At 35.1% G+C, this 18,472-nt stretch overlaps 3 protein-coding genes and 1 long non-coding RNA gene across 4 annotated transcripts; all 4 read right to left on the bottom strand.

Moving 5' to 3' along the window:
- Window positions 1-5,106: 5,106 nt before the first annotated feature.
- LOC142621044 (uncharacterized) lies at window positions 5,107-6,776 on the bottom strand. Its single transcript, XR_012841689.1, has 2 exons — window positions 6,605-6,776; window positions 5,107-5,402 (listed from the first exon to the last, which is right to left on the bottom strand). It is a non-coding gene; the product is annotated as an uncharacterized LOC142621044 (long non-coding RNA).
- A 2,339-nt stretch (window positions 6,777-9,115) lies between these two features.
- LOC142618787 (F-box protein At4g00755-like) lies at window positions 9,116-17,237 on the bottom strand. The gene is made up of 6 exons (XM_075791808.1): window positions 17,077-17,237; window positions 12,509-12,666; window positions 10,691-11,104; window positions 10,386-10,564; window positions 9,829-9,947; window positions 9,116-9,714 (listed from the first exon to the last, which is right to left on the bottom strand). Exons 2-6 carry the CDS (start codon window positions 12,642-12,644, stop codon window positions 9,615-9,617), a joined length of 948 nt encoding a protein of 315 aa, XP_075647923.1. The 5' UTR covers window positions 12,645-12,666; window positions 17,077-17,237; the 3' UTR covers window positions 9,116-9,614.
- Window positions 12,653-13,985, bottom strand: LOC142620214 (uncharacterized). The gene is made up of 2 exons (XM_075793614.1): window positions 13,412-13,985; window positions 12,653-12,681 (listed from the first exon to the last, which is right to left on the bottom strand). Exons 1-2 carry the CDS (start codon window positions 13,983-13,985, stop codon window positions 12,653-12,655), a joined length of 603 nt encoding a protein of 200 aa, XP_075649729.1.
- LOC142620213 (uncharacterized) lies at window positions 14,192-15,592 on the bottom strand. The gene is made up of 2 exons (XM_075793613.1): window positions 14,515-15,592; window positions 14,192-14,361 (listed from the first exon to the last, which is right to left on the bottom strand). The coding sequence occupies exons 1-2, from the start codon at window positions 15,590-15,592 to the stop codon at window positions 14,192-14,194; spliced, it is 1,248 nt and encodes a 415-aa protein (XP_075649728.1).
- Window positions 17,238-18,472: the final 1,235 nt, after the last annotated feature.

The following is an 18,472-nucleotide window of genomic DNA, read 5'->3' as shown; positions in this document are numbered from 1 at the left end:
GCTACACTCGTGTCCTGGTGCCTCTGGATGCTTTGACTATCAGGTTCATGTTCAGGTAGCTTAGCGACGATTACAAGGTTGCCTATGAGTGCACTGACTTTGTGAGTGTGCTTTTGCTGCAGTTCTATACAAAGTAAAAGGCTAGAGTAGTTGATAGTGAGCCACCATCGTCTGATTAGAGTTGTTTTGCTGCTGAAATGCTTCTTGGCTTTGTGTTTTATCTCGACTGATTGCGAAGGGAACATACATACATAATATATTAGTAGCAGCGTAAAAAATATCTTGTGTTTTAGCTCTATACAGGTAGCCTCCTACAACATGTGGGCCCCACACAATGATTGGACTCATGCTATTTCCCTAAATACGGATTGAGATCCCATGCAATATTTTTAATCCTAACCGTTGCTTTTATCCAATGCATATCAAATTGACATCTAATAATGACAGGTCAGCGATCTGCGTGACACCCATTTTTTGCTTTTTCTCTACTCTCTTCTCTTCGCTTCACATTTCAGTAGCCTTAAAAAAAAAAAAAAAAAAAAAAAAAAACTCCTTTGAATTCTTCATATCTTTCTTTACCCAAAATTCAAAAAATCTCTCTTCCATTAGATCACACCATTGCTGAATCCCCATGACTACAACTAGCAACCATCGCGTCCCACACCTCCACTTCTAGCGATAGTTCCGGTAAGTTCTGATCTCTCTCCTTAGACTGAAATCCTTAGAATTTTGTTTAGTGACTGGGTTTCCTTTTTGAGTATAAAGCTTGATGATTTGTTGGGTTTGAAAAATTGGGGTTTTTGGGTAAGGCCTAATGTGTGTTGATTAAGTATCTGCTTTTGGGTAAGACCTAATGTATGCTAAAAAATTATTATGAAAATTTTTTTCCCTAATTTTTTTAGGTATCTATTCCTTTTCTAAATTTGAATTGACTTTGCAGATGGGTATTTGTTGATGAAAAATATATTTTGTTTCCTGTAGTTCATTTTAAAGATATAAACTGTGGCTCTTGATAGGTAATGAGGAACAATGTTTGTGAGCTTAGAATAATGATTCTTTGTTATGTATGTGAGGGTCTCTTTTTGACGGTGTCCAGACCCAAGCTTAAGCAAGGACCCCGGGGCCCTCTTGTTGTAGTTTGAAGGGACTGGGCTTGGTTTACCATAGCTAAATGGGCTGTTTACAAACCAAGTGATGCACAGGGCAAGGTTCTTACAATACGCATACACTAGAAAGCGAGAATATATGCATTGAACAACAAGAAAATAACAAAGGCAGGCAATGCAATAAAGAAACACACAAAATAATTGTTAGGGATCCTCAAATCAATTAGAAATACTCCATTAGTTTTCTTAATTATAGATTACAAGGTGCTCACTAAAATGTGATACAAGGTCCAAATAAACTCAAAAATTACAGACTTAGATGGCTATCTAAGCCTTTAAGACTTGCAAAGTTTGAATCATTTTGAATTCAAGTATGTACTATAGTGGCTGTTTCTAGAATATCAGGAGATATTTCCTTATTTTCTTAGAGTTTTGACAGAGTTTTATGATTCTATTATGATTTCACTATTGCTGAATCATCCCCCCTCTTCAACGTTGGCTGCTTCTCCCTTTTATAGTGTCACTCTAGGGTTCTAGGGTACCACTGATTCCTCCCCCTTGGCTCCCTGGGTACCAGAGCCCTTGTTGTTCCAGCCCTTCTGATGACCGATTCTTTCCTCGTTTCTCATAGTTATCTTCTTTTGGTGCTTTTCCTTCAAAAACCCTTAATGACCTTCCGTTCTGAGGTGCCTTTGGGAGAGCTGACTTTCAACTTCGCTTCCTCCATGGTTTCTCTATCTTCCCCTTTTCAGACTTAGCCCTTTTATGGCCGCCCCTCTTCTTTTGTCATTTTTCCTAGTAAGCCAAGTCCTTCTCTACCAAGTCGAAGGTTTTCCCAGCTATTTCCTTTTATGGCTCTCCTTTCTGGGTTCCCCGAGGTACTGGTCTCTTGCTCTTGAGTTGTTGCTCTCCAAGCCCTTTGGCTCTGTGCTGCATCACTGAGTGCTCGAGAAGAACACATCCGCCCTTCGTTCCATGTGCCTTTTGATTTCCCTTTGAGCTGTCTTAATCCCACTTTGGCTGTGTTGCACACCCTAGAGGTCCCAGGCAGTCTCCGGGATCCTGGCCTAGCCCTTTCTACCGGACTTTCTTTGGTTCTCTGATTCTGGAGGGCTGACTTCTTTTTCTTTCTCCCTTTGTTTTATGGACCCTAAATCCTGCCTCTTCATGGATCTTGGGCCTCAAATCCTTCAGCCCTACCGTCCTTTTCTTTTCTGTAAGCCCGATCCTTTTTCCTCAATTTTTACTTCCCTTGGGTTGGCCCAATGTGCCATTTCTTTGGGCCTTGTGTCATGATTTTTTAGACCTCAACAATGTACAACTGGTTTTCTAAGCTATATTGCTACTCACACTCTTATTTGTAAGCTAATTCTTGGCCAAAGTTTATTTGACAGCTTATGTGACATGACTGTTGTTATGGCTGGAGTGTTATGCTCTCACCATAATGCCGTGATGCATTGACCTGCTATTTAGAAACCATTCAGGTTCATAGCTTGGACATTTGACAATTTATGCTTTATTTAGAACCCTGCTCAGTTCAGTTGCATATTATCTCCTAACTACCTATAGGCATTTGGAATCTACTTGAGGCTATATATACACACACATTTTACTTCCTCTTTCTTTACTCACTACCTTTTGCCTTAAGACTTAAAACTATATTATTGCTGGACATTGGTTGTTATTGCACCTGACAACCAAAATAATATTCCTTTCTTTTCTTCCCTTTTGTAACAAAAGGTTTCTTAGAAACATATTAATTAATATATTCCAACATGTACATTATGTGTGGAAAAGTGTTCTGTCTCAATTACATTTATCTTTTTCGGTACATTTCACTGGAGCTGTTTTGTAATTTATGATTATAGATTATAGGGCACTTACATATGTAATAGTGTGGGTGTTTCTGTGCAAGGTTTGGTTTTATTATTATTACTTTGGGGGGGGGGGGGGGTGTTGTTTGTGTGTTTGATTAAAAAATAGAAATCTTTATTGATTTATAATTGAAGTGTATCATTTGCCAATATGAACACATTCCATTGCTAGAGGAATGATCAAGTGCATAGACCCACAAAAGTTGAAATAATTTTGATAAAAATGTCATACTGATTATGTAGCTTAAGTTCAAAGTGCTGATGCTAGGACAGTCCAACAAATAATGATCATTCCAAAACACAAGGCTGCAAAGCAGCCTTAGTTGAAGATGAAACAGAAGGGTAAAGGGGAGTTGTTTTGAACATTTAGTAACAGGGAAATTGGTAAAGTAATTGGATAAGGCTTTACATTTTGGTGATGGAAGTACTTTAGTGGAATGGATTTATGGTGTCTTGGATAACAACAAACTGAAAAAAAAAAAAAAAAAAAAAATATATATATATATATATATATATATCTCTTTCTTCCTTCAGCTCTTTCTGGTTCTCTCAAGCCCAGCTGGGGCTGATCTCCTTACCCCCACACCATTGTTGCTGGAGGTGCTCATCACTAGTGTCAGTCCGACAACCTTCCAGTCTCTACCCTGACCCTGCTCCAATAGATCAGCCACACCTTTGTTCTAAAAACCAACCCCAAAAAAATTAATAAAAATTAACATGATTAAATCTAGTTAGGATATTATGATATCAGTTTTTTACCCCTCTTTTCTTGATTTCTTTGCCAAATATTTCCCCCTTCTTTAATTAATTTTTTTTTGTTTGTTTGTTTTTTTTTTTGCTTTAAATAATTTCTTGTGTAATGTTTTGAATTTTTTTTTTCTTTCCTTGATTTCTTGTTTTTGTCCACTGATGTTTTTGTCTAGCACAGAAGCTTTAAACAGTTAAGCATATTGTGAATTTAATTGGCTTTTCTTGAAATAAAATTCATGCCAAAAAAATTTCACCTGCATTTGCCACTAAATACCTTGGAGTGTAATTTTGCTAAATTTGGCTTGACTATGCATATGGGTATTTGTTGGTGGATAATATATTTTTTTTCTTGTAGTTCATTTAAAAAAAAATAAATTGTGGCCCTTGATAGGTGAACTTGAGGGGAAAATATTTGCATTTTTGGTTACTTGAATTGTTACCAATCATGCCTAACAAGTTTACTCAAATTTTTAAGTAGTTAATTTAGATTTTTTTTATGTTAAGGCCTTCCAAAATATTCTGGTGATGCTATTTTGGTTCAAAAGAATGTTTGAAATTTCGGTGATGCTATTTTTCTTTTAATAAAAAATTGTCAAATGTTTCTAGTTGAACTTTATTTTCTCTTGGGCATTTCTATGTTATACAGATATGGTATTCATTTATTAACTTTAATTCTACTTGGGCAGTTCTATGTTATACAAATATGGTACTAATTTATATAATAAAGTAGAAACTGCAGCTAGATTTGGGCACAATTGAGCTTATGAACAAGAGTTTGTTTTATGCACTTTTTTATTTTCCATTTATAGTCACAAAAGGTTATATGGAGTAATATCTAATAACTGTGTCTTGTTTTCTTGTTAACAGGATAAAATATTAGCCTTTGATGCCATAAAGTTCAATATATCTTGCCAAAAAATGTTCTGAAGCATTCCATAAAGTATTGAAGCCATGTATCTTGCTGTCAATAGACTAAATATTAGTATCAACGAAACATTGAATGTATTCTTTAGTTTTGACACTTGAGTAGTTTCATGTTTATTTACAAAAACTTTTGCAAGGATTTAGAGTACAAACCAAGAAGAATGTAATAGAATATAGTTATTCTTTTATTGATATTGATTTGAGAATGTAATAAAATGTAATTGATTGTGTGCCTTTTATTTCTAATTTCTTTTTATGCTTCGAATTGAACAATTTTGATGATCCCTATACGGTCACAAATTGATGCAAGAGTTTGATCCAAAAATAAATAAAGCTTTATTGAAATGTACACTTTGATTACAAGGCTAGTATTTCATTCAAAGACAACCTAAAAATATGCACGTTCATGGAACCTAAAAATTACATTCACAAATCCTATAATGATGCAAATTGAAGCTAAAGTGTAATGAATAAGATAATGCCTAAGCAAAATACTTCCATTCAAAACATTTTTTGAATCATCCAACTGTCTACTAGAGGTAAATGTTGTAGTTTCTACATACATCCAAAACATATATTTTTCTACAACATTTCATCAGAATGGTAGAACTTGTACAAGTGTGAGAACATGTGGTCTACACTATCATAAAACAATCTGAAATTTCGCACTAATCCCCCTTCAGCAGCTGCCTTTTCTCGCTCCGGTGATCAAACAAAGAATAGCATCCATTTAATCATGCCATTCAACCTAACAAAAGAACAAAAAGTAATTTCAAAATTAAACATATATCAAAATTTCAAACTAAAAGCAGGCACAGGTGAAGCTATAAGATCGTTATCACTACTAAATATGTAAGTTTGTTGAGGGTTTAGCTTAGGAACTCCTTTCTTAAGAACTCAGCTAAAGGACCAACATTAAAAGTGAAATACAAAGCAGATCATATAGTCTGAATGTTCAAGAGATACATTTAATTTCTTCATAATCAATGACAAAATATAACAGTTGCATAGCCAAAATTGAAATGGGGGCAATCAGACAATAACAAATGTATTTTGCATTAAGGAGAAGCAAAGATGAGATATTCATCAACTAAAAAAAAAAGGGTGCCAAAGCAAAATTATGCTCCAATAACAAAATAATTGAAAAGGGGTCCAAGGCAAGCTCCAAGGTATTTAGTGGGAAATGCAAGTAAAATATTTTTGGCATGAATTTTATTTAAAGACAAGCCAATAATTCACATTATGCTTAACTGTTTAAACCTTCTGTGCTCAACAAAAACAAAGCATAAATTGTCAAATGCCCAAGCTATGAACCTGAATGGTTTCTAAATAGCAAGTCAATATACTTGTCAGGAATCAGGATCAATGCATCACAACATTATGGGGAGAGCAAGAGCATAACACTCCAGCCATAACAATAGTCATGTCACATAAGTTGTTAAATAAACTCTGACCAAGAATTAGATCACAAATAAGAGTGTGAGTAGCAATGTAGCTTAGAAAGCCAGTTGTACATAACAAAGAATCATTATTCTAAGCTCACAAACACTGTACCTCATTTCCTATCAAGAGCCACAGTTTATATCTTTAAAATGAACTACAAGAAACAAAATATATTTTTCACCAACAAATACCCATCTGCATAGTCAATCCAAATTTAGAAAAGGAACAGATACCTAAAAAAAATTAGGAAAAAAAGAGAAATTTCATAATGATGTTTTAGCATACATCATGAGTTCATGACCAAGCAACATAATTTTTGGACTGATGTCAAAGATAACACCACACAACAACTACAAGCGAATACTTAATTAAAACACATTCAACCATACCCAAAAGCCCCAATTTTTCAAACCCAAGCAAATCATCAAGCTTTATACTCAAAAAGGAAACCCAGTCACTTAACAAAATTCTAAGGGTTTTGGTCACTAAGGAGAGACTAGAACTTACTGGAACTATTGCCGACAATGGAGATGTGGGATACGATGGCTGCTAGCTGTAGCCATGGAGATTCAACAACGGTGTGATCTGATGGAAGAGAGTTTTTGAATTTTGGGTAGAGAAAGATTTGAAGAAATAGAGTTTTTTTTTTTAGGTTACTGAAAGGTGAAGAGAAGAGAGCAGAGAAAGGGCAGAAAATGGGTGTCACGTATATTGTTGACCTGTCATTACTAGGTGTCAATTTGATATGTGTTGGATAAAAGCAACGGTTGGGATTGAAACTATTGCACCTTGTGCAATACCTATTGCATGGGATCTCAATCCCCCTATATACACCCGTGTGTCTGTGTAATATACATAACAATTGAGAAATGTTATGTCTACAATATTTTTACAATAAATATTATGTGGTAGGTTGTTACGGGTTGTTATTAGTAGGCAAAAACGTAATTTCAGTGGTAAGTTCAAATTAGTACCAATAACAGTTAATCACTTATGATTTGTTGTGAAAATATTGTAGTTGTAGCACTTCTTATTAATAAAAGGTATGCAGTATTAAAAAAAAAAAAAAGAAGAAAATAATATCTTATTATGTCAATAAATGTTAATAAATGTTTTCACATATAAATTTATATTGGTCTAGATATCACTTTATCTTTTTTGTAATGAAGGAAATATTATTGCAAGGAAAGAACAGTAGCATTGCTAAAGCAATGGCATCCCATTGAAGGGAAAGGAGGGGAAATAGAGGAGAGTCGAGTAAAGTTGGTTGGAAATTAGCCTAATTTTTAGCCAATTTTACTCTACACCCCATTGCTTCCCCTTTATCTAAACAGACTATTAATCTTGGTAGCAATTTCACTCATCTTCTTGTCAAAACATCAGCACATTTGTTAGCCTTTCATAAACAATGCTTCAATCTCGTTTGAGGAATCCTATCGAGAAGAACCTTGCAATTATCTATCAAATGGGAAAGAGCAAGATGAGCTGGAACATGATCACATTCTTTGTCTTGTAAGAGCATTCCCATCAAGACTACTAAAAAATTTAGCATTTACCATCTCAAAACCTATCTTTATAACATATAACACACCACTTTACAATATCTCTTACATTAAAACTTCTATTTTTTTAACACTTCATTTAAATATTCTTTCTTTATTATTTTTTATTCATTTTTATTATTATTATTTCTCACTCTCTCTCTCTCTCTCCCACTGTCTCCCCATCTTTCTCAACCCGGTCTAGAAGCTTCTCCCTCCCTCTGATATTTGCTCTCAAAACCTCCCTAGCTTGAGCTGTTCAAGCTCATCACCGATAAACCATGGCCACAGCCATAGCCACAGCCACCACCACCAACCACAACCTCAACCCCTAACCACAAAAAAAAAAAAAACCCACGGCACAAACCAAGAAGCTTTTCCCTCTCTCTGATATTTGTTCTTAAAACCTCTATGGCCTGAGCTTGTCAAGCTCATCACCTCTAACCACAGCCACCACCACCAACCACAACCTCAACCCTCAACCACCAAAATAAATAAATAAATAAAAAACCATGGCACAAACCGAAGCGAAAACCCACCACCCCAACAACCCTGATCCTCACCTCAACCCCAATTTTCAACCCATGGCCTCAACCAACTCAACCCACGGTCTCAACCAACCCCAACCACCGTCGGACCTAGACCCACTTGCAATCATCGAGACCCATCGAACCCACTAAAGGGAGAATTTGAGAAAGAGAGATTAGAGAGAACGAGAATGAGAGAGTGAGAGTGATAGTGATAGTTTGAAGAGAGAGAAAAAATATTTTAAAAAAATAGAAGCTTGCTACAGTGCAATCTCAAAAATGAGAGCACACTGTAGCAATATTGTAAATTTTTTAGCATATGCATTCTTTAATAGAGCGAGTTTTTGGGTTATAAGTGCTAAAAAAAGCATCTTTTCGCATTTACCATCCTCAATGCGAATGCTCTAAGAGTAAAAACAAACAAAAATATGAAATTTCTTCAATTGTGGGATCTAGGTGGTCCGCACAAGCCACAGGTCCTAGGTGTATTATTAGAGACTTGGAATAGCACTACTTGCCCCCGGGTCCCAAACAAGCTGTCATTCAAAGCGATAGGTCCTTTAAGGAGCTGGAATGTTTCTTTTTCTCAGGGAAATTGTATATATCAAAAATCTTGAAATAACCATAACTTTAAAAAGAAAAATTATCAAAATTAACTCCTGCTTTAAAAACCAACTAAAAGAGAATAGGTCTTGCATTACAATCCTAAAATCTAAGATCGACCCAGGTATAAAATTTTTACTCATGCCAAAATAGACAAAAATGTGTGTAACTGTGTCTATGTGTGTATATATATAGAGCACTCAGAAATATTGAAGTGTTTGCTCCTACTTGGGTTAAATAAGAACTAATATTGATCAACATGGCTTTTGTCACATTTACTTAAAATCAATTGAGGAAAAAAAATTAAAAATGCCAAGAGGCAAAAAATTTCTCAAGATCCGGTTTACGAATTGGGGCACATTCAACCATGATCAAACGGGTCAAAGACCACTCAGTATATTTGAGCCAATCCCTTGTTTGGTTTTGAAGACACTAATTTGCGTAAACACAATTGTTATCACTGATCAACACTGTTGCAGTGCGATGAATCCATGATAGATCCAGTTCACCTGGATTAACATAAGTGATACAAACAAATGGAAAATAGAAAAATAAATTTTTATTATACATTGTGGCCAATTGTGAATAACTTGTTTAGGATCCATAGCCAACCCCAGAATTTAGGGTCCACGGCTTGGTTGTTGTAGTATTAGATGGATGGCTCATCCTCCAATGCATGGCATTTCCAAGCAGCCGCTACAACACAGGTGGCTCCTGGTCTAATTCATTGTTACCAACTGGTCCATTCCCGAGCAGCTGCAACAATCTTGTAGTGAATGTACGCACGCGAGAAGGTGTATCTGCTTCTCCCTCTGGCAATTGTGTTGAAGACTGGCAACACAGTGTTTAAGGATTGTATTTATAGGTCCACTTTCCCGAGGAATCAAGCATATCAATATCAAATGGGGATGAGAGTGGTCGTCCAACAACTTGAACATGGGAGACACTGCATCACAACATGAAAAGAAAACAAGCAAAACAACCTGATTATGCAAAAGAAAGGCAAAACATGTCCCTTGGACCAAGTTTTGAAGGAGCCTTGAAACAGTGAGAAACTGACCATATATAATACAATCCATCCATTTCTTGTTTCTGAACCCGACCCATGAGCTCGACCTGCAAAATCCCTCCAATGCAAAGAACAGCTTCTGGTAACTTGAACTTTTGCAATTCGTTCTCCTGTTTCATCACGAAGTCAAGCAGGCCTGTTACAAATAATAATGCAATGCAGTCCCAAGCCAACTTGGAGCCCTATGGAACTCAAAATATATATGCTTGCTCATGAAACTTACCAGTATAAATATTCATTTCATATTGCATATAGCCAGTTCACTAGAATACAAAATACCATAGAAAAGCCATGAATGTAGGCGCAGGTCAAAGTTTCAATAGCAATATTTGCAATTTTGCATTAAAACAGACAGGTCTGAGATTTCTGGAATTGAAAAGAAATAATAATAATAATAAATGCAAGCAAGAAACAGTGCTTACAAAAAGTGAATTCTATCTAGGCTTAGTAATTCTTGTTTAGCGAGTTAAGTAAACCAAAAGAAAATGCCTCGGAATCCATCACCTCCACCTTTCAGACTGAACAATGTAAGCAACAGTGCAACTCACCTGAGCCACTGGAAACTCTGGTGAAGTATACGTCCAGATAAAATCATCATCGCTCCATTGGTGATGAATTAACATACCCTCTCTGGTGTCATCGTCCAATTCCAATGGATGTCTGGAATAGCCCAGTCTAAATCGAACTGCCTTAGATGAATATATAGGGAAGCCATACTGAAAATATGCTGATACGTAAACATATTATCTCTGTCAGTTATTTTTATAAAAATAAATAAAAAATCTGTCAGTTAGAAAAACGTCCAGAGTCCAGATCATAGAGAACAACAAATCCACAGGCCATTGGAATTAACCTTGGAATGGTTGAACTTGGATTTCAGTAACAACACACAATTGGGCAACCAACTTATACGTTAATATCTCAGGAACATTGGGATCACTTTCTCCTTTACTCGACCAGTATGAAGCTCTGTACCCAATTCTATCCTCTGGTTCCAAGGTATTCTGTATTCTTTCATCAGGGTAATTATCAGTGCTTGATGCACTAATGGGCTCTATTATGCAATCTTTTTTTATCAAAGGTGTAAGACCTTGGGCAAAGAAGGCATACACTCTATTATCCCTCTTAAGGCGTTCCCACTCTGGAGAACCACCAGCACTGAATTTCACAGGTTCTATCAAGTTCTCCACTTCAATAACTTGTGTAACACTAGATAGTTCAGGAAACAATTTCAAGCATAGCTGCTTACAAAGACTGTTTTCAATCACTGCACGAAGATTAAGAAACCACATCAGTATCACACAAGAAAACAACACATTACACAGTTCAATGGCATACTGATTTTAATCTATTGTTGTAATTAAATGCCATTCCTATTTGATTGATAGGAATGACATTCTGAGTTAACATGCAAAATGTTATTCCTATTGATTGATAAGCTCTGTAATGGGATCAAGGTATTGAAGAGGTAATTAACTTGCATTTGATTTTTTTTTCCACTTCATTAATTATAGTAAGAAGAAGAAGAAAAAAACAAAGGTTTATATTCTACTTAATTTCCTTTACCGATTTATTTTTTTATTTTTTCAAAGTAAAGTAACTAGGCAAACTGCCATGAGATAAATACCCATGTAGGTACCATGCCCCTTGCTGCTTTTAATAAGAGACTTTTAAGTTAATTAGATGGAAAGTGATGAGCCAGTTCTAAAATATGGCCTTTGAGCCACAGAGGAGAATCTTAGTAATAATATCTCTGAAATGCACCAGTTAGTCATTTACAGCAAACCTTTGCTTCTCCCTTTACTTATCAAAAAAAATTTACAGCAAACCTTGATTTTTTAATTTTATTTATTTATTTTTGGAATTTTATAAATACAGCAAACCTTATATTATAACCAATTTGCATTGGTCACATACTAAAGTCAAAAATTTCCCTGTATAATCTAAATTATGAAATTCCCTATTTAGGTAACTAAATTTGATAGATGTTTTGAAAAAGGAACTTCACATTGGGGATACAGAATCAAATATATAGATATATATATATATATATATATATATATATATATATATATATATATATATATATATATATAGTTCACTACTCTCAAATTGGTAAACTTAATATTTGCAATGATGTTTCGGCCCCCCAACCCCCCCACCCCCAAAAAAAATGCAACTATATACAAATCATGAACTAGATGCAGGCATCCAACCATGTCGGTCAAAAAGCATTGGGAACCGAAATTTATGGTCGATAATTCCAATGAGAGCAAGCCAATGAACTAATTTTAGCTCAAGTAAAACCTCCTCTTCTTGTAAGAGAAAGGTGTCGGGTGAGGTTGTGGGTTGAAGACAACCAGATATGTATGCGCATAACTTACCCAATAAAAAAAAATGAAACCAAAGACATAAGAAGCAGATAAGAAACCTAAAAATCTACTAAATCAAGAAGAAAAACATCCTACAACAACCAAGCCTAAGGCCCAAAATTCTGGGGTTGATTATAGATCCTCAAAAGACTAATCAAGGTTAGCTACATGAATTCCTTTCTGCCATCCTATTCTATCCGAAGTTATAGTCTATGTTTCCTCCTTAATTAAACTTAAACACCCTAACAACAGACAATTAAACCCAACTCAGCTTGATTCTTTTAACACAATAAACTTACCAAATCGACTCCAAGAACGCGAAACAGCACAAGCGCGGACAAGGTCAGATGGGTCATCCAACAGGTTGAGAATGTTTATGGAAATCTTAAGCCCAAGCCTTTGTCTGAAGTCACCTCTATTATCCATTCTACGCATATTAAAATTTATCGAAACCCACCTAGCAAATTGAAACCTAAATAGCATTGGAAAAATAAAAAATAAAACCTAATTAGCGTGTTACAGAGAATTGAAGCACATATCATTTTCCTTAAAATTCAACCAGATTACCAGCGAAAAACAAAATTCTGCATCTTTTTATAGCAGAAAGCAAGAAAAGTTGCAATCTTTTTTCTCTATTTTCAACAAAGACATGTTTTTTCGTGTGATTAACCAAAGACTATAAAGTGGGCATGAAGCAAAATTATTGATAATCGAATGGTAAAACCGTAAAAGTCAACAGATTAAAAAAAAAATCTCTAATATATATATATATATATATATATATCATAGGATGGATTATTGAATGCAACAATTCCTTAAAATATTGACAGAGAAAAATAATCAACAACGTAAAATTTATCAAGAAGACAAATCATTAATAATAACGAAATTAAAACAAAAGAATTTGCATCAGTGGCGGCTCTAGGAATTTTTTCCAGGGTGTTCCTTAATAAGTATAAATTACACGATCTAATAAAAAGAAAATTTTATATATTGACAACAACAATCAAAAAACATGTAAATACATAAAATTTACAATTGCCTTCTACGATTTTTCATATTTTGAAATCGTTGTATGATAGTCTCATTATCAATGCTACAAGCTATATCTTTTTCAATATATAAAACCAAGCAATCATTCATCCACTGATCTCCCATTCGATTGCGCAGTTCATTCTTTATATATTTCATTGCTGAAAAACTTCTTTCTACTGTTGCAGTAGCAACAGGAAGGGTCAACGCTAACTTCACAAGCAAATAGACTAATAGATAAGTCTCATGCTTCCTCGTGCTCACTAACTTTTCAGCAAGTTCACTAACTCCTTGAAGCTCTAAAAACAAGTCATTGTTGCGCATATCAAAAATGAAATTCTGAAGCTGAGAGTCAAGTGCCAAGATATCTGTCCCAGGAAAATCATACGGATAGAACTTTGCTAGATGTATTAACTTTTCCTTATCAAAAGCCACAAATGAATTACTTGGATTCAAGCAAGCCATACAAATTAGCAAATCGGTATTCACCTCTGAAAAACGATTGTTTAGCTCTTGAAGTTGCATATCTATGACTGTGTAGAATAGCTCAACACGATAATGATGTAAATTTGTATTTTGTTGGGTGTTGCGTCGCGGCCTCCCACTAACTACAAATATTTCATCCATGTTTAAGATAGGAATTTCATGTGTGACACAAAATGAAGACACTTCAGTCAATAAAGATGTCCATTCATCATCTCTCATCACTTGCAATCGTTGCTTAGACACTTTAACAAGATCCATAGCATTTACTATATCTTGATTTTTTTTTTGCAATGCTATTGACAACTCATTTGTGATCCCTAAAATGTTTTTCATCAAGTGTAGAGCAAAAACAAATTCAAAAGATAGAATTGACCTCATAATAGATCGAGCTTCAACTTTTTGGTCGGAGAGCCCATCTTCTTCAATAATCTCAAGTACATCAGCAACAGCAGAGAACATCAAAATCAAGTTGAGAATAGTCCCATAATATGATCCCAACATGTATCACCAGGACGTTTAAGATTTGCCTCTTGATTCAAACCTTGTCCACTTCTTCGTACACCATTCTCTAAATCTTCTTTAATTTTGACAAATTGAGCATTTCGTCTCTTACAAGAGCCTCTAACAACAGTTACTAAATTACTAACCACATAAAAAAAATCAGCAATGTTAATGTGATTTTTAGCAACGGCAACAAGTGTCAATTGAAGTTGATGAGCAAAACAATGGACATAAAATGCTGACTTATTCTCTTTCAAAATTAAAGTTTTGAGACCATTGATATCACCTTGCATATTACTAGCTCCGTCATAACCTTGCCCACGTAGTCTCGATAAACTCAAATTATGTTTACAAAGTAAACCTTCAATAGCACATTTGAGTGACAAAGCGGTGGTACTTGCAACATGTACAATACCAAGGAACCGCTCTATAATAATTCCTTGTTTGTTCACATAACGAAGAACGAGTGCCATTTGTTCTTTCACTGAGATATTACGTGACTCATCAACTAATATTGAAAAGAACCTATAGCCAAGATCCTCGATGATGGCTTTGGATGTTTCATGTGCAATTGCATTCACCATGTCTTTTTGAATATCAGGATGGGTAAGCTTGCAATTTTTCCAAGTATTTTGCATCACTTCATTGATAGATTCATTGTGATCCCCCAAAAATTGTAGAAGCTCAAGGAAATTTCCTTTATCACTTGAACCTTGAGATTCATCATGACCACGAAAAGTTAATCCTCGGAATAAAAGGAATCTTACGCAATCAACTATTGCATTTAATTGAATCCAATATTCAGCTTTATCTTGATTTGATTGCTTAACCAAGACACTTTGAATGTGTTGCTTTTCCTTCTGTAAATCTTCACTCTTCTTGACAGCTTGGTTATGAGCACTATTAACTCCTCCAACATGGGAATCTAACTTCCCAAGCTGATTCCAAAGTCTGAATCCCTTCGTTACAAAAGTGTCACCTCCTCCTTGCTTACCAACATCTTTCCCAAATAGGTAGCAATAAAAACAAAATGCTGCATCTTTGGCTATACTATATTCCAACCAATTTCTAGTTTCATACCATTCGACTTTAAATTGACGGGGCTTTCCAGAAAAATATGATACCGGGTAATCATGAGGAGGTCGACAAGGGCATTTTCCTAAATAATATCTTCTTATTTCATCATGATTATTAGGATGATAAGATGATATCTTTTGTCGTAGCCCAGGATCTGAAGGAAGATTTTCTAAGTTAAAGTCAACACGACTTCGCTTAGAAGATGGAGATGAATCTTGCACAGGAGATGAACCTTGCATAAGAGATGAATCTTGGGTACGTGGTTTTTTTATCAAGTATTTGTCCATAATTCTAGCAAAAGAATAAACAATAAATTATAAGTTTATTTGAAATATCAATAAATAAATAATTATTATTATTTAGTTGTTTCATTAATTTGTTTGTCTTTTATAAATTATAATTTGTTATATTATTGTTTCATTAATTATAAGATTATTAATTGTTGTTTAGTCTAACATAATTTAATTTTTTTTGTCTTTTATAATGTATTGATTAATTAAATTATTAACGCTAAAAGACAATCAGAAAATTTCACAAAAACTAGCTACCAATCAGAAAATTTCACAATCACAATTTTACAAATCACAATAACGCTAAAAGACAATTAATGTCTTTGAGTTGAGTCCAATATCAATACACACCAACAGTCCAACACGGCAACACCAACACCAACGCCAACACATTTCAATTTACACACTAACCAACGGATAAGATTCAATCATAAGATAAAGCCAAAAGCAAAATGTCAAATTTAAAAAGTAAAGAAAATAATAAAGTTAAAGTGTTACTAAGTGCTTGTTTTTTTAAATAAAAAAAAAAAAAAAAAACACAAAACTGAGTGCTGCTGGAATCAGCTAGCCAATCACGGATCACCAGTTCAACAATGAGACAAACAAGGAGACAAAGTCATAAATTTAATAATGACTAAAGAGAGAGAGAGTCATAAATAAAGATTAAAGGCACACAGTTATAAGTTTCATTTTCATTCATTTATTCCTATCTTCATTTCAGATTTGAGAGAGTATAGAGAGAGTGAGAGACTGAGAGGCGAGAGAGAGACAGAGAGTCAGAGAGAAAAAGAGAGAGAAATACCTGGGATGGCGACGGCGATGGCGATGGCGACGATGAGCGCTGTGACTGGGATGATGCGGAGTTGCGGACCGATCTCCGTCTCCGATGCGACGAGGCCGATCTCCGATGAGCGACTGGAGCTGGACCGATCTGTTTCTCTGTTATGGTCAGGGGAGCGCCGTTGCTCAGTTTCTCCTTTTTAGGTTTGCTTAGCTTTACTAATTTTTTTAATTTTTTTGAGAAGAGCTTTAGTGATAAGGTACTGAACTCTGATAACTGATTTGAGGTTTCTGATGGGTCTGTAATTTTTTTTTTTGGTTGAGAAACTGTGGGTTTGCTTCCTCTGTCTCTGTTGGGCTTGCCGTGGGCAGTGGGCTTGATGTTGGGCTTGCTGTGATCTGTTTTGCTCTTACATTTTTTTTTCTCTGTTATAATTTTTTTTTTTTTTCAGATTTTAGTTGAAATTTTTTTTTGGGTTTTTTTTTTTGGCTTGAAAGTAGAACAAATATATATATATTTTTAATGTAAGGGTGTTCCTCATTTTAATTGAGGGTGTTCCTATTTTATTTTTTAAGGGTAAAAAAAAAAAAAATTGTATATATAAATTTCAAGTCAGGGTGTTCCTGGGAACACCCTGACCATAACGTGGTGCCGCCACTGATTTGCATACATACAATAGAACAGAAAGAAAAGAATTTACCTTTTTGAGTAGAGAAGAGACGGATCTAAACTCTAAAGCTAGGCTTAAAAAAAATAATCACTTATAGCGAGAGAGAGAGAGAGAGAGAGAGAGAGAGAGAGAGATGTTCGAAGCCACCGACTGGACTCACAGTTCTGTGAAAGGTATGGAAAAGTATATATGTTCGAGTTTTTTTTTTTTTTTGAAAGCAAATATATGTTCGAGTTAATTTTTTTTTTTTTTGAAACCATGTTCGAGTTAAACTTACACAAGTGTAATGCTTTTTTTTTTTTTTGGTTGCTAATATATAGTTATATTTATATACAAGTGTAGTTTTATTAAGAATAATAATTTTTTATTTATAGAAGGTTCTAAACTTTTAATTAGTAATAATTATTGACAATGCGAAGAAAATCAGTAAATTGGATGCTTCGGGCTTCAAAGAGTTAGCGACTGTTTTGAAAACCTGAAAAAGAAAGAAAAAGTGATCAAAGGTGACTGGGGTGGACTGGCTAAGAACCCTCCAATGCCAAAGTTGGTTTCTCTCTCAAGTTCTGAAGTTCCAACTTTGTAGGAATTGTAAAAACGTACTTTTATCTGGTCTAAATGGGTGTTTATATAGTGTGCCCCAGAAACGGTTATGAGATTTGTAATTTCCCCTGTATTTTAGGAGGTCAAGGGGTTCAAGAATAACTTCCACAACCACCATGGAAGTTATAATTGTCATCGGAAGCTAAGTATTTAACGAGTTGTAGAAATGAACCTGGGTCTTCCTCATATTTTGGAACGATAGCATGTCTTAAGTGTTAGGGGGTCGTCCAAAAGCCTTCCTGATGGACGACTCTCATTCCCATGGACAGTCGTCTTACTATGGATGGCCTTCTTATGTGGTATGCCTTTTCTGCTCTGAATGCCTCTTATGGACGAATTGGAGTTCAATTTTCTTAGCTCACTATTAGTTGCCCCCTAGTCCAAGGGTCATCCAGAGCATTGGAGGATCTACTGTTGTTCTTTGGATGCGTGTTTTCATATTAGTAATCAGATATTGTTCCATGTGTCACAATTTAATGGTTGAATTTTGTTGTCTCGGATCGTGCCACGTGTTGCAGTTTCATTGGCGACTTGTTGCGTCGGTTTAAGTTTTCAAGGAAAATGCCACGTGGCGTATCCTGGTTGGTCATGTTGTTTCAGATACCAATTTTCAACGCCTATAAATAGTGGAATTCCTCTCGTACCCTTTATATTTTCCAAATTTTCTTCTTTGACATTCCTTGTCCATTGCCTCGTCTAGAAGTATTCCAGCGTTCTTAGTGTTTCCTTCGTCTAGAGCCAGGTAATCTCCTCATCCCCCTTCTTAGGCTTTCCTTCAAATTTCGGTATGTTTGAGGTTTTGGTTTCCTCGTCTAGTAATAGTGTA

This window comes from Castanea sativa, chromosome 12 (assembly GCF_040712315.1).
Source record: "Castanea sativa cultivar Marrone di Chiusa Pesio chromosome 12, ASM4071231v1".
In the NCBI taxonomy this organism is placed as follows: domain Eukaryota; kingdom Viridiplantae; phylum Streptophyta; class Magnoliopsida; order Fagales; family Fagaceae; genus Castanea; species Castanea sativa.
The sequence above is the reverse complement of the archived record's forward strand: the minus strand, read 5'-3'. Positions and strand labels throughout refer to the sequence as shown.